The sequence below is a fragment of the Lupinus angustifolius genome, chromosome LG10 (assembly GCF_001865875.1).
Source record: "Lupinus angustifolius cultivar Tanjil chromosome LG10, LupAngTanjil_v1.0, whole genome shotgun sequence".
Lineage (NCBI taxonomy): Eukaryota > Viridiplantae > Streptophyta > Magnoliopsida > Fabales > Fabaceae > Lupinus > Lupinus angustifolius.
Window position 1 is genome coordinate 11320706 of NC_032018.1, and position 16253 is coordinate 11336958.

Below are 16253 nucleotides of genomic sequence, written 5' to 3' on the forward strand. Positions count from 1 at the left end.
TTTATTATATTTTAAAACTATTTGGTTATTTAATTAATTATTAGAAATGAAAATTTTATTTATTTTTTTGTTGTGTCTAACAAGATGAACCTTGCTCCTATGTATCCTTATTTTAGATAGGAAATCAAGGCTACGTATTTCTTTGTTGGAGTGTGGTTATTGGTTGAATGTTTTAATTAAGAAAAGAAGCGGCGTAGAGTGACAGTCCGGATGATGAGTTGAGAAAAAGAAGACCTTATAGGCGACTTTTCCTCCATCTTGATTTGGTTGGCAATTTTATTTTTTTGTTGTAAAACATTGATTATAATATTTATTTATTGTTGAAAGAATTATTACTAATTATTATTTTATTTAATTAAAAAAATATTTTTATTGATTTTAGGAATTAATCGAGTGAAAAGAAGCGACGTAGCGCGACTGTTTGAAGATGATTTGAGGACAAGAATCGATTCTGCGATCTTCCTTCATCTTTGATTAATCCTCTAAAAATTAAATTATTATAATTTATAATTAAAATAATTTTCTTTAATTTGCAAATTTGTTGATTGATTGCTATATAAAAGGGATTTTTTGATCTTTTTTATTATTGTTGTTTATCCATAAAAAATATTAATAATTATTTTAAATTTAGTGAATGGATTTATGTTTGATATTATAAAAATATTACAACATAATTACATTTTATTTATTAAATGATTATGTTTAATAGTATAACAACAACAAAAATAACTAAAAAAAGAAACCTGGTGGGAGTTAGGATTCATTAGAAACAAGAGTAGAATGCAAAGTTACATGTCGTGTAGTGATCGAGAAGGAGATGGAGAGCTCCACGTGGCAGCACATTACCCTCTAATGTAGGGGGAGCGCACTACGTTACTCTGGACTCGTTCGCACTAGATTCCTCTCCATAAAGGAGACTTGGATCAGGTGTGGCGAGGAACACTTAGGCATGGCTCGTTTGTTCTGATCTAATTGGTCACAAAGAAAGTCAATATAGACTCCCGTGATGAAGACTAAACCGATAGTGAGATGGGCGAGTACACACTGCTTTCGCTGCACTTGCCCCCGCACTGGATCACATTACCTCTCTCTCTCTCTCTCTCCTCTTTCCTTCAGCACAATTCCTAGGGTGATTTTCCTCTTTCTATCTAGTTTTTTTGCTTTTTTAGAATTGCTTTCTTTTGTGTATTTTTTGGAATGAATGCTCTAAACCTAGACTAGAAGTTATTTTTTGTTAGAAAACCTTGTGTTTATTTTTTTAGAATTCAAATATTTTTTGAGAACTCGACTGAGGCAACCTTTGTTGTCTATTGTTGATTGGTACTATAGTTGCCCCCCCACTCAAATTTGCCCCAGTTTATGTCACGATCCATAAAATTTCCCTAGTATAATCTTGAGGACAATAATTAAACGCAACTATTTTGCCCCAGGGTAGGCTTGAATGGAATTTCTTTCAAAGGTGTTGATGTTTTTGTAACAACAAAAACTGCCAGAGTGTCTCTTATGAACTCTTGTCATCACATACGAGGCTACAACTTATATTCTCTAAAAAATTGTCCCTATTTGGGTGTTTGAGGATGGGTAGTATTAAACTGTCACTTTGAGGGTATTTATTTCATTTAACCTAATTTTCTCCCATAATACCTTATGTAGGTACCAGTCTGGAATTGCTAAGCTATCATTCTATAACCCTAGTTGAAAACTCAATCGATACTTCAGCCTTTAGCCCATTTTCCACCGTATTCACCAAACACAATATTGAACCTCCAAATTTAGTTTGGCAATTCCATTCCACCTTATTAATTAGGTGACGCATTCAAGGTTTTCAAGATCACTAAGGAAAATGTTCTAAAGTTTATTGGGATAATTTTTATATGATAGGGTTTAGAAACATTTAATGATAAATACACAATGATAAAAATGGGGTTTGGAAACATTTAATGATAAATACACAACAATAAAGATGGTGAATGAGACATAAAAATGACAAGTTTGTGGATAATTTTATTTTTTACTTGTTTATTGGCAAATGTTATCAAGTTAGTTATTGTTAATAGGTTGAATTTGAACTCTCAACTTTCTTATCACTTCACTCCTTAAACCCCTTACTCTAACTAGGGAGGACAATGAGTATCTGACGTGCAAATACTCGAGGGCAATACTCATAACGGGTTGGGGTCGTGTTTTTTGACCTGAGGGTAATAGGGACCAAAGATTTTGAATCTCATTGTTGAATGAGTTCATGTTCGAGTAATGGGTACCTAGATTCGCAACTCCTAAATTTCTATATATTTTTTATATTTACATATGTGTGTAATAACAAAAATGTAATATCATGTTAATCATAAGTGTCATGTTATATCGATAATCTATAATTATAATATCATGTTAATCTATAGATGTGATATTATATTGATAAACAATGATTTTATATCGTTAATCCATAATTGTGATGTAATGTCATATCGATTAAAGAATTTTTGCTAAATAAATGTTTCACCATAATTGTGATGTTATGTTTTCGGGAAGTAATGTTATATTGTTAATCTATAATTGTGATTTAATATTATGTTGATTAAACAGTACTTACTATATAAATAATTTTTTTATCCTAATATTGAAGTAACAACTTTGTGTTTAAATTATGTTTTGTATTTTTAATCATTATTTTTCTTCTTTTGATTGCCTAAAATATGATATAATTATAGGGAAAAGACGCACAATTGCATAAGTTGCTCATAATTATTTTTGATATTTTATGTATTTATGGATACCTATAGATATTTAGATATTGAATGTTCCGCGAGTAGCAAACCCAATGTGTATCCACGAGAATCCAGGTCCAAAAACGAATGAGCGGGATAGATAGTGCAGTTCTTGAACCCATCTAGACACATTACCATCTCTAACTCCAACCACCTTATGACTCCTAAGTTTTTTTACTAAGGTATTCTTTTACTCTTTTATCATAATACATAATAGCCTCGAGATACTACATACCCATCCAAACAATTGTTATTTTCAATATTCAAATCCATGCACAATGGCAAAGAGCTGATAAGACCGTGAAATATCAAATGTACATTAACCATATGTTTCCATGAAAACTACATATTAATGATTTAATCAATCTTATATTAAAATTGTTGACCTATCTACCTAATTTGAAATATCATTTACAGAAAGGCAAGTTAATTATTAATATGATCATAAAAGGATCACATGTCTACAAAGTCAAAATGTTGGTTGGCTACCCTATAATTGACCTAACCAAGACGAAGAGTTATTCATGAAAGTAAAACTCAACATTGTTAGTGTAAAAATGGTCTTCAGATAATGAATTTTACTTTCAAGCAATAACACTCAAAGCATAAATGAGAGGTTATATATTATCATAATTTAGATAATCACTTGTTTTTGTACGCTTAATCGATACATTTGTCTCTGTGTTGATTCAGTGAACATATGCTTTAACCATTACAATCTATCTATATGATCTCTTGAATTTGTGATATTATGATCTAGGCTTATAATCATACATCTTAAAATTGATCTCTCACAAACACATACATAGTTTATAGAATTTATGCTAAGCTCACACTATATATGAAAAACACTATTGAAATATGGCAATGAACACACAATTTAAAATATAAATATGTTGGTTGACATATAATCCACAGATTATAAATTACACTGACACTTCCTCACTTTGAGTGAAATTATATAAACTACCCCTCCCTTTTTTAAACATACACAAACTACCCATAATTATATACATACATTACACTAACTACTCGTGTAAGATAGATAATTGTATTTTCTTAAACAAAAAATGGCAACAAATGTAATTAAGTTAAACAAAATATGGTATATTTTGAAGACAAATCCAAATAGTATAAGAGTTAATGTCTACTCATTATTTTGGTTAGTTACACTATAGTATAAGAGTGATTTAAACATCACCTTAGAATTATTGATGCATTTTGTAACAAATCAAAAATAAAGAATAGACATTAACTTTTATACTATTTGGATTTGTTTTCATAATATATCATATTTTATTCGACTTAATTACATCTGTCACCATTTTTTATTCAAGAAATTGCATTTATCTATCTTACAGAGATAGAAGTAGCTAGTGTATTGTATGCATAAGGTTAGAGGTCGTTTGTGTGAGTTTAAAAATAGGAGGGGTGATTTATGAAATTTCACTAAAATCTAATGAATATTAGTATAATTTAATCTAATAGAAAGTATAATAATTAAAACCAAGCCATGTTTTGGACTATGTTCCAAAGTAAGGATCAAACACTAAACTTGTATGTCTAACACAAAGTCCGTCCAATGTCAAATGGTTACTTGTACATCGAGCATAAATTAAGTGTAAAGCATAACATCATTAAGTAAAGTCATGTTATTATGTAATGATTTGTTAAATAAACACAAATTAATATGAGTGTAATATCTATGCATTATCAACATAAAAAATTATACACGATCACTAATCATTCACAATTCATTTGACTTACTTTTTTTTGAAGAGTTAATAATAATTAAATATGAATAGTAGATAATGCACTGAAAATATATAAAACTAATACTCTGTCAGTATATACAATTTTGGACTATATTTCCAAAGTATAGCAATTAAAGTGAAGGCATATATTTGGACAATGTTTGGAAAGGTGCGTGTGTCAAGTTAGGACCAAACAATAAACTTGTATATCTAACACACAGTTTGTCCACAATATGACTTCATTATATCAAATGGAGCACATCCTATGTTCTAATATGTGTATTACTCTATGTACTCTTAGTTTCTTATGGGACAGAAAATATAAAATTAACATATATTTAATTCATGTTTAATTTTCTGATCAATGTGAAATAAGAGGTGCATATAGTGACATAAAGTTTATGATAGAAGATGTGATTCCATATGTAAAATGCTTAGACTTGTACATCTAGCATAAGGTAAGTGCATAGCATAACATCATTAAGTAAAGTCATGCTATTATGTAATGATTTGTTAAATAAACTCAAATTTAATAATATGAGTATAATATCTATGCATTGTGAGCGTACAAATTTATAGACGATCATTATATCATCCATCATTCTTTTGACTTACTTTTTTTGAAGAGTCAATAATAATTAAATATGAATGACGAATGATGCATTGATAATGTATAAAACTCATACACCATTAATGTATACGATTTTTTTATTTACTTTTTATTTTTATCTAGAAACAAATATCATTACTACATCTAATATTTGTAATTCACACAATTTCCATATGGTTGTCATAATATATTTTATTTTTTTCTTAAAGGAGGAAATTGAAATAAAAATAAATAAATAAGTGTAAATTATACTAATACTTTCAAGTTTTAGTGAAATTACACAAACAATTGGTCCCTATTTTAAATCTACCTGAACACCCTAATTTTATAAAAAACATTACACTCACTACACCTAGAGTGAAATAAGTGTAGATTCTTAAAAAAAGAGTAATAAATATAATTAAGTTAAACAATGATATTTTATGGAGATAAGTACAAATAATATAAAAGTCAATATCTATGCATTAATTTTGGTTTGTTATAATACAGTATAAGAGTGATTCAAATATCAATTTATGCAATTTGTAATAAAATAAAATAATGAAAAATGAATATACACTGACTCTTATATTATTTCGACTTGTTTTCATAATATATCATATTTTGTTTAACTTGATTACATTTATAACATTTATATAGGAGTAGTGACTACAATGCACGTTTGAACTTAGTGTTGATCTACTCAACTTAAAAAAGGATAATTTGTATAATTTTACGAAAATATAAGGTGTGTATGTGTCTAGCCCAACCATTATATTAATTTTTCTCATGATAACATATTTTCAGGTCACATCCTATATATATTGTATGAAATTTAGGGTTAGATATCTTCACCGAATCCTAGTGCTTTTATTCTGTTCTCGGTGTTCTGTTTGGAGAGTGGCGGCAGAGAAAGTGCGTGGTGTTGTTGTAATTGTTGCGGCCGTTAGGTATATATTAATCTCGTTCTCCTCTTCTCCTTTTGATCGATATTGTCTACCCTTAATCTCTTCATTTCTTGTTTGTCATTTTCATTTTGCAGCGAAAAGCCTAAGACTGTTTGATGTTTTCCTTATTATTTATTATTCTTGTTGTCAGGAGAATGAAGGGGAAGGAGGATGAAAATGCATCTAAAACTATAATTATTGATTCCAGAAAGATGAGAACCCCTGATGTTAAGTATGTATCAGCACATTTCAATACCGTTGGTGAAAATAATGTCGTCGTCATTCCCAAGAGAAAGAGTAATGTAAATTCAACCGAAAATAGTAATATTAATGCAAAAAAGATGAGAAATAATGATGTTAGATATGTATCAGCATATTTCAATACTGTTGCTGAGGAGAATGTTATTATCATTCCCAAGAGGTCGAGGATGAAGAATGAAAATAAAGTCGAAAACGATACAAATATTATCTATGTCTCGGCTTATTTTGATTTTAGTAAAATTAGGACTAAAAATGTGGTTGTCATACCTCCTAGGGCGAAGAAGAATGAAATTGAAATGATTGATATGCATAAGGATGTGAAACCTCTGAAATCACTACCATCTGAGTTGTGTAGTGACGCATATAGACGAAAAACTCACAATAATACCTGGAAGCCTCCAAAATCTTTGTTCCGTTTTGAACCTCTCCTTCAAGAGTATTATGTTTATGACCCTTGGAGAGTTCTTGTCACAAGTGTTTTGTTAAACCTGACTACCGGTGTACGGGTATATTCCTGCATCCCCTTCTCTCATTTAATTTTCAGTATAGTCCCTGTGTGTTCTGTGAAAGTGGTTTACTATCATATGTCATTGGGTTATCCATATATTTTTGTTTTAAAGAACTGAATACTACTTAGATTTATGGTTGTTCCTTTTCCTATTATAGAGGAACAATGTCTGTCATTTGTTGATAAGCTGTACAACCTCTATATATTGAAGCTATAGTTTTTTGTAGTTCTGGGCCTTTTAACCTGTTAATTGTGTGGACCACTATATGCTTTTGTATTATTGGCTTTCCAACAAGTGTTGAATGTTGAATATTCTATTCTCTTCGAGTATTTGATAGTGAAGCATTATTAATCTTGTCATGAGGTGCAACATTGTTGCTTGACTCGCTTGTAATAAAACCTTGTGAGTAGCTCAATCTTCTTTATCATATTTCTTTTAAATTAGTCCAGAGTAGTTGTCACTAATGGTGATGTCACTGTATTGTCATTAGCTCTCTCTCTCTTATATGCTTGATTTGCAACAGTTTTGGATCTTATATATGCAAGAAATGAATATTACAAACCTATACATTAGATAATATTGTAGGCAAATGAAATTTACTTTGTGGCTGATTTGTTAAAGTTAGCAAATATTTCTTTATAGTAACCATAGTTTACTTTAGTTCAGAGCTTGCAAGCTTTGTTAAGTCAGTGTCCTTAATTTTCTGCAATATGTTCTCTTTCTTGGTAAACTCGGCCAATAATTTTTGAAAGAATTATTGAAAGCTTGATTATTGAAAGAATTTTTGAAGTTATTGGGGCATTGGGGTCGGAAATGTTTCATTTGAACTACTAGATGATTTTGCCTCACTTTTTATTAACTCACCTCTTACAATTTTCCTAATGAATTACAATTTGTCCAGGTTTTACCTTCAGTGTGTTCTCTCTTAACCAATCTGCACAGTTTAGACCTTGGGTTCTTTTGTTGTTTTGTTTCGCAAATCCTTATGTCTACTTCTTATTCAGGCTTCTAACCTTGTGAGCTTCATCTTTGACAAATTCATTTGAATGTCAAAGCTTCTTCCAACGTTGTTAAGTCTTTTGCCTAAACATCCGTGCATTCATGCACATGACTTTCTGTATGTTCATATACCTTATATATCTTTTCCCCTTGATTTGTCTGCTATGTTCAAGTCTTGGTCAGAGATAGTTGGCCACCTATTATTGCATTATAAGCTACCTAATTTGTTTTGTAGTTAAATTGTCAGGATAATTAGCAAGCACTTTGTTTTGCCACTGTTATTAAGATTTTTTTTCTTTATTTAATGTAACGATTTTGGTAAAAACAATGATTAAGAATCTATGATAGTGTCTACAGTTTATATAGTCTTCTGGTATTTGTTGTTTGAGCGGAGCACTCCAATCTTTAACAGCGTCTCTTTGCCTTCATGTTTGATGCGAGTTATGTTTTATTTTTTCTATGTGATCTCTTGCCCATGGAAGCTTAGGTTTCCATATTAATTGTGGTTTCCATTTCCACCACGACACTACTCTTGGGTTATAGGATGGGTGTCTGCCTAGTTCTTGTGGTTATACACTAACATAATTTCAATGCATGCGTTTGCAAGAATGAAAAGTTGAGTGGGTGGAAATATATTTAATTCTTGTGTGATGAATTGTACTCACTCATGGAAAAATAGGTTTTGTTCACTGTGCATAACATGATGTCCCATAGTCTCCAATGCTACCTTGTTTTTAAAGTGAAGAAGGTTGGTGTCATTAGACACCGTGATCATTGGCAAGAGTGGATTTTTTTGCTTTTGTTAATTGTTAAAACATCCCCATCTGCATTTGTTGTTTTTCCTTTAAACAAGATTAGTGGTAGTCTAAAAGTCAAAGTTCATTTATGTTTTTAGTATATGGTTGTAAGTATTGCTTTGTGATACACGGACGCCAAGGTGAAAATGTGAAAATCTATTGAATCAACAACAGACAATAAGCATCTTATTAATTTGCAAAATGCAGGTACGTCGTGTTCTTTCAAACCTATTTAACTTGTGTCCAAATGCCAAATCTTGCATTGAAGTTGAAGTACAAGAAATAGAGCAAGTAATAAAGACACTTGGTTTGCAAAATAAACGAGCAAAGGCATTACAACGCTTATCACATGAATACTTGTATGGAAGTTGGACTCATGTAACCCAACTCCACGGTGTTGGCAAGTATGTCACATTTTATTGTGTGAATTTATTCATGTTTACATATGTAATACAATTTTGATCTTTTTATTAATTTTATTGATGCCAATTTTCTCCTTTATCAGATATGTGGGAGATGCATATGCTATATTTTGTACGGGAGAGTGGAGAAATGTGACCCCAACTGATAAAGAGTTACTTCCTTACTGGAATTACCTTTGGAGTATAATGTAATATGATTTAATGTTATTTGTTGAACTTGATATAACATATAAAGTTTTTTTTTTTTGCGATTTCCTTTTATTTTGTTTTATGGATTATTTACCTTTTTAATTACTTATCAATATTTGTAGGTGCCCATAAGCCCATTTTGAAGTATGTCTATGCTTGCTTTTATTTTATAGCCACGAGCTAACTGGTAGGATAAGCTATTTTGCCATCACTAAATATGAGTTTCACACCCAAATTCCACGTGCATCATAAATAAGTTTGTCATTGAGTGTGCTTTTTTGCCGTCATCACCATGAGTGTCATCATTGCCTCATATCATCTTCTATGTGTGTTTTTTGTGGCAAACACCATCAATTTAGACAAAGTATCCATATAGCATTTTTTAATGAAATAGTAAGGAGAAAGTTTTACAAGTTACCAACCATACTGCCTTTAATGTATGTTTGATATTTGATATGCTTGTCATGTGTAAGCAACCAAGAGATGTTTTGGTTTAGACATGCACATGACTTGTTGCTTAGAAGCTTGAGTAACATGAATCATATCTTCTTGGTGAGCAATTCCTATATAGATTTGTTGGTCAAGTTGGTTTTCTTTTGTTTTTCTAGCAGCGCTTGTTGATAATATCAATCTTGCATGGACTACAATATTCCATGTAGTTTCTTGTTTCAGGCATTAATCCCGTTAGTTGTAAAAAACAAAGACATGTTCTCCTTGTATTGCCATTGAAGTGGGGGATTTGTGTTCTCTTTGTATTACATGTACTATTATTCCTTCTTAGAGCCGAGATCGGCCAAAGACCCATGATCAGATATACAAGATCTAGTTTTCACAACCATGGATAATACCTGCATATAAGATATGACTTTTATGATTGTCGATCAGGCCTGAACGACCGGCCTACCTATGGTCAATACTTGCTATGCCAAAGTCAAGGACACGTCATCTGGCTACCAACAGGTTCGTATTTCCCACACGACAAAGGAAGTCAAACTTCACAATAATGTCATCAAAGGTCGTCGAAGGGACAAACAACATCATATCGTACAGAATGATGACACCTCCCCTATAGTGTAAGTCACTCCACCTTAGTATAAATATGTGAAGTCACCCATAAGGGATCCCATTCCTTCTCTCTAAGCGTTGTACTCCTACAAAAAAATAGAATTCGCTTAGATGGTTGCCTTTGCTAGCACAAAGAGTGAGAAGAGTTTCTCTAATGGGAGCATTCACGTGGACTTCCATAGAGATATAATTGCAACTTCTTCCTCTGCTCACCACATTAAGATATAATTTTTATTCCTATTGTTTTTTTTTTCTCTTTGAAAATTTGAAGCATGATTGCAAGTCCTTCCATGAGAATATTTTTCATTATGGTTATTATTCGTATGATTCCCTAAACTGGTATGAGATCCAGACTAGGGAACAACCTAGTATGTCTTTTACGAAGATTTGAGGCTATGAAGCTTATTTGAAAAGTCTGGTTTCACATAAGTCTGGACCTCTAAGTTAGATAAGTTTCTCTTCATGGGTTACCCAAAGGAAATTAATGATTATTATTTCTACAATGCTATTGAAGGCAAAGTATTTTCAATAGGACTGTTGTATAGAACTTGAAGCAATTCAAGAACAACCAAGTAGTAGCAAATCTTTGATAGAATAAGAGAAGAAATCTTAAACAATTTTGATATTGCAAGATCATGTGGCGTTTTCTCGTGACTCAATAAGGATACACACTACCAATGGATCAAAATGAACCAAGGACTTACCAAGAGGCAATCAAAAGTCTAGAGTTTGAGAAATTGCTTGAAACAATGAGATATAAGATGAATTCTATATACCTAATAAGGTGTGGACCTTGACTGAACCACCTAATGATGAAAATTCTATTGGGTACAAGTGGGTTTTCAAAAGGAATATTGTCATGGATGGTAATGTTATTACCTTTAAGGAATAAATTGTAACTAAAAGTTTCAAGCATGTTCATAGAGTATACTATGCTAAAAAAACTTCACTCGTTGCTATGCTTAAACACACCATAATCTTGCTTTCTATAGTAGCATACAATGAATATTACATTTTACAAATGGATCCTAGACAACTTTCGATAATGTAATCTTCTTGAAGATGTGAATATGACACAAAATGCAGACATTTTCAAGTATAATGGTGCCAACATAGTATATAAAGAACAATGATTCATTTATGTATTAAAGCAAGCGTTTAGAAGCTAGAATCTTTATTTTGATGAAGCTATTAATTTTTTTTGGTTTCAATCAAATAATGAAAACGAACATTGCATCTAAAAAAGGGTTGGTGACTACACAATCATATTTATGGTTTTTTTTTATGTGGATGACATACTCCTTATTGAAAATGACATTCCTACTCTTTAATGTGTAGAAACTTAGTTACAAAAGCATTTTTTCATGAAAGACTTTGTCGAGACTGCCTATGTATTGGGTATTAAGATCTATAGAGATAGATCAAATATATTTCTTGATCTAAGTCAAAGTATATATGTCGATAAAGTGTTGAAACGACTCAACATGTAAGATTCTAAAAAATAATGTTTGTTGATGTCACATAGCATAAACCTTTTGAAGGCTCATTCTCCTTCCTGTAAGTAAGAATGAAACCAATGAGTAGGATTCAATATGCATCAAAAATTGGATTTATCATGTACTAAAATTAGATACTAAGTTTCTCTTACTCAACAAAGATTCTCAATTAACGTTTATATCAATTATTTAAAATATATTAAAATGATTGTGGGGTTGACCACTTTAGTGTGTCCATCAGATATGGAATGGTAGGCCAAACTATAACAAAGTGAGGTGTCTAGTAGACGAAATAACTCTTTCCAAAAGGAAGAAAGAAAGATTTTTTTCATGTCCCATATGAGCATAGGACACCATGTAGCCTAGCAACCTCACATAAGAAACATTTAGCAAGGACTTCAACATTGTATTTTATTGTGAGACCAATGAAATGGAAATACTTGGAAAGATGATCGAAAACAACTTAATTAATTGTATGGCCATGGGACTATGGTCAGTGAGTTATAAAGTCCATTGATATATCATTCCATGTATTTTCTGGAAATGCAAGAGGTTATAGTAACCCTTTTTCTAGAACATAGCTGTTGTGCTAATAGGTCGTGTGATGTTGGATAAAACCTAAATAGGTGACCAATAACAATAACCACCCAAGCGAGCCTTACAAAGTTTCATATATAGAGCCCTGAAGTAGTGGTGAAAAGGAATTATGTGATGAGAGATTCGTGGAGCCAATTGATACCAGACATGAAAGTTATTTGCTCATAAAAAAGTAGACATTGTCAATAGTGGAATTTATGTCTAATGATCTCATTTGGTTCGCTTTTATTTATGAATTCTTGGCCCTTGATAAGTGCCAAAAATACCTAATTTTCATGGCACTTATCCTATACAAATGATGCAAAACGAACTTAATTCAACACTTTTTTCAATAAATTGTCACATTTTGATCTTATATTTTTTATTACCGCGTTTCCAAATCTTTGTGCAAAGTGTCTAGGAAAAATGAAGAAGAAGAAAAATAATCAAAAAATATATAGTCAAGCAAGAAGGTGTCCACATAGGCCATTTTGATGCACACATGAAGTTGCTCACTAAGCAGCCTGGCGTGGACATATTGCACTGCCTAGCTGATCAGACACCAACTTGGCTCAATTAGGCACAAGCTTTACACGGTCAGACTCAAGCCTGACACACGCCAACCTGCTGAAGCAGGCAGCTCAGCGTGCACCTTGGGACCACCCAGCTGGAACCACACACCTAGCCAGAGTAGGACAAGCTGCTCAAGCAGACAGCTCAGCGTGGCCACATAAGCAGCCAAGCGGGCTGGACACAACAAGGGGTCAACTTGACTTATCCCCCAAGCAACCTTGAGATCATGCATAACCTCACTTGACAAAGCCCCCTGAGCACTTTTTAGAGTAGCCCAAATAGCCTGGTCAAGTAGCTCACAACTAGCTTTGGTGAGTCAACACCAAGCAGCTGACTAAGCTGCTTGGTCATGGACCAAACCCATGCTGAATGGGTTGGTGCACCTGGCTTGGGCAAGCAGGTGAGCCAAAAGTGCTTCTTCTTAAAGTGTTGACAAGTGAACTAAAAAGTATAAACTACACCTTAGTTCACCTGCCACATTAAGCATCAATTTTAAGCAACTTATGTTCAAGGCTAAATGATGTTAATGGAGCCTGAAGTAGGGTGTGCCAACCTAACCGACGAGTGGCACTTAACTATCATTTAGTGTATTTCATAAGGTTTGAAAATCATCTTATCATTCTAGGACACTAGATGAAGGATTTAGAAATGATGTGTGGAATTAACCAGAAGTATAACACATAACTTGTTAATGTATTTCAAAACCATTTGGAGTTTAGAAAGAATTCCATATTTCAAACCAATTTTCTCCTCAAGAATTTGTGAATATTAGTTTATGTTTTCCTTGTTAATTTTTATGCAACACAACACAAAATCATCAAAAAGAGTTTAATCATTATTTTTGCTATAGTATGTCTATATAATTTTCTTCTATTAAGCAATTCCCTTTGGTTCGACATAACCCTATACTATACTATACTATAATTGAATCTTGAAAGAGATGCAAATGTAAAATAGTAAAGTGTTAACTTATAAATTTTTTTTGTTGACAAAGAAAAAAACCTTGAATGAAAGTGCAATTTAATTCATAAATTGTATCTTTTTGAAAAGGAAAAATACACAGTTATAATGAGTGATCTAACTACTAACATTTATTTTCTGTCATTTACTTTCCGCAACTGACATTTATTTTCTGTCATTTACATTTCCGCAACTAACATTTATTTATTGCTTTATTCTTTATTGTTTATACCAACCCTTCGAAAGAAGTGGTACGGTTAAATTATAATTTTATTGTTTTATTTATTTGTTCTTTACCAACCTTCCATAAGGAAGTAGTTTGGTTAATAAAGGAAAACGAAAATAAATATAACTCATTATCATTTGTGTTAAATTGCTAAATTTATACCATTATGCCAGCGTTGGAATTTATTCCAACAAAGCCGAGATGGTATGAAGTTGTTAATAATTCAATAAAGCTAAGTTTTTGAATAAAGAAACATTCTTGAAACCATTATACCGGCGTTGGAATTCATTCCAACAAAGCTGAGATGGCAAGAAAAGAATCGACATGTCATTCAATAAACAAATCAGAAACTTGACTAATCACTCAATAATGGCATCGACCTCTGAAAAACTCTTTCAACAAATAGGTGTCGCTGTCGGGGAATTGCTTTTAATAGAAAACTTCTTTATATAGCATATTATACCATTAATAATTGTGCATAAAATTTCTTTTTACGTTTTGTACAAATTTAGTTTGAATTTGTATAAACAATGTAAATTATAAATATTGTCTATTCTTAATCACTATTTCTTGTGAAAAAACAGAAATATTTCGTTTGGTGCATGCATTGCAGGAAAAAATAGGTTGAATTTTCTTTCGATCCAGAACTTGAAAAAACTCTACGAAAGAAAAAGAAAGCCTAAGAAAAAAAAATCAGAATCAATGGCCAATAATCAGCAAACCAGTGAAGGATCAAGGGTAGAAAACCGGCCAAATACTGGTGGATTTGTCAGTTTCACGCCAAGACACATGATAAGGATTGGGAGACCATCTGGTACCCAAAAGACCTCAGAAATGAAATATGGATTGGTACAGCTGATGTATGCCAATCCATTTTCCGGTCTGGAGCATAAAGATCCATACAACCATCTCACAAAATTTGACGAGTTGGTTGGTATTACTGGAGTATCAGAAACATAAGAGGAAACTGCTTTTCTGAGTATTTTTCCTTTAACTCTGATAGGGAAAGTTAAGGAATGGTTTCTAGATCTGCCTCCACACATTAAGAATGATTGGAACCTGGTGGATGAAAAATTTATGAGCAGATACTTTCCGAAAGGAAATTTTATGTATCTAAGGACATCTATATCCACCTTTGTTCAACCTACTAGGGAAAATCTTTGTGAATCTTGGGATAGATTCAAATCTACGATGAGAAAGTGCCCAAATCCTGGATTTGATGTGCAAACTCAAATCCACATCTTCATTAATGGTTTGCGACAACTACACAAATGGATTTTGAATGCTATGGTTGGCGGACAACTTTTGACTAAACCACCGCAAGAAGCCATATATATAATTGAATCCATGGCCATGAATGACCAGAAGAGTGAGTATAAAATAGGACCACCACTAAGGAGAAGTGGAATCCTTGAATTGAGCTCAACCGATGCAATGTTGGCTCAACATAAAATGCTTCAACAACAACTTGATGAAGTGACCCAACGTTTACCTCGACAGATACAATAATCTTCAAGGAAGCCAGTTTATAGGTGTGACCAATGTGCTTTCAATCATGAGGCGGGCCATTGTCAAAATGAGGAGGTACATTTTGAAAGTGCGCATGTCAAGAGGAACACTTTGGAAAGCTCTCTCGTTATATGTCATGGTTTTGATGAGGACAACTTATGGTAATAAGAGCTTGAAGATCATCAACAAATCAACATGCTTAAGTCTTTTGATTGGTACTAGACTTAGACTAGAAACTAGTTTAGGTTGAGTCTAAGGCTTAGGTCACCTAACCCATGTCTCATATGCATAAATCTTTTAAATCATTTCATCTTTGAGATATGTCATTCATAATATGTTCATGCATCACATAAATACATGTATATGTGCATCCTAGGCATAAACTTAGTGTTAAACATGTATGAATCAAGTGCATACCATATTTGAGTTTTTCTAATTGAAAATACATATGAAAATAAGTTAATCGATTAACCTAACTTTTTGAAAAGCTGTTGAAACTGAAAAACTTGGAAAACAGAATCAGTTATGTTTTTGAACAACGTTAATCGATTAACCAAGGCTTTAATCGATTAACTGGGCTGCAGAACTGATTCTTTATAAACTGCATTTTCAGAAC

At 32.2% G+C, this 16253-nt stretch overlaps 1 protein-coding gene across 1 annotated transcript; it reads left to right on the top strand.

The window, feature by feature from the left end:
• LOC109357635 (methyl-CpG-binding domain protein 4-like protein) lies at window positions 5913-9299 on the top strand. The gene is made up of 4 exons (XM_019601610.1): window positions 5913-6058; window positions 6207-6822; window positions 8829-9025; window positions 9127-9299. Exons 1-4 carry the CDS (start codon window positions 5937-5939, stop codon window positions 9233-9235), a joined length of 1044 nt encoding a protein of 347 aa, XP_019457155.1. The 5' UTR covers window positions 5913-5936; the 3' UTR covers window positions 9236-9299.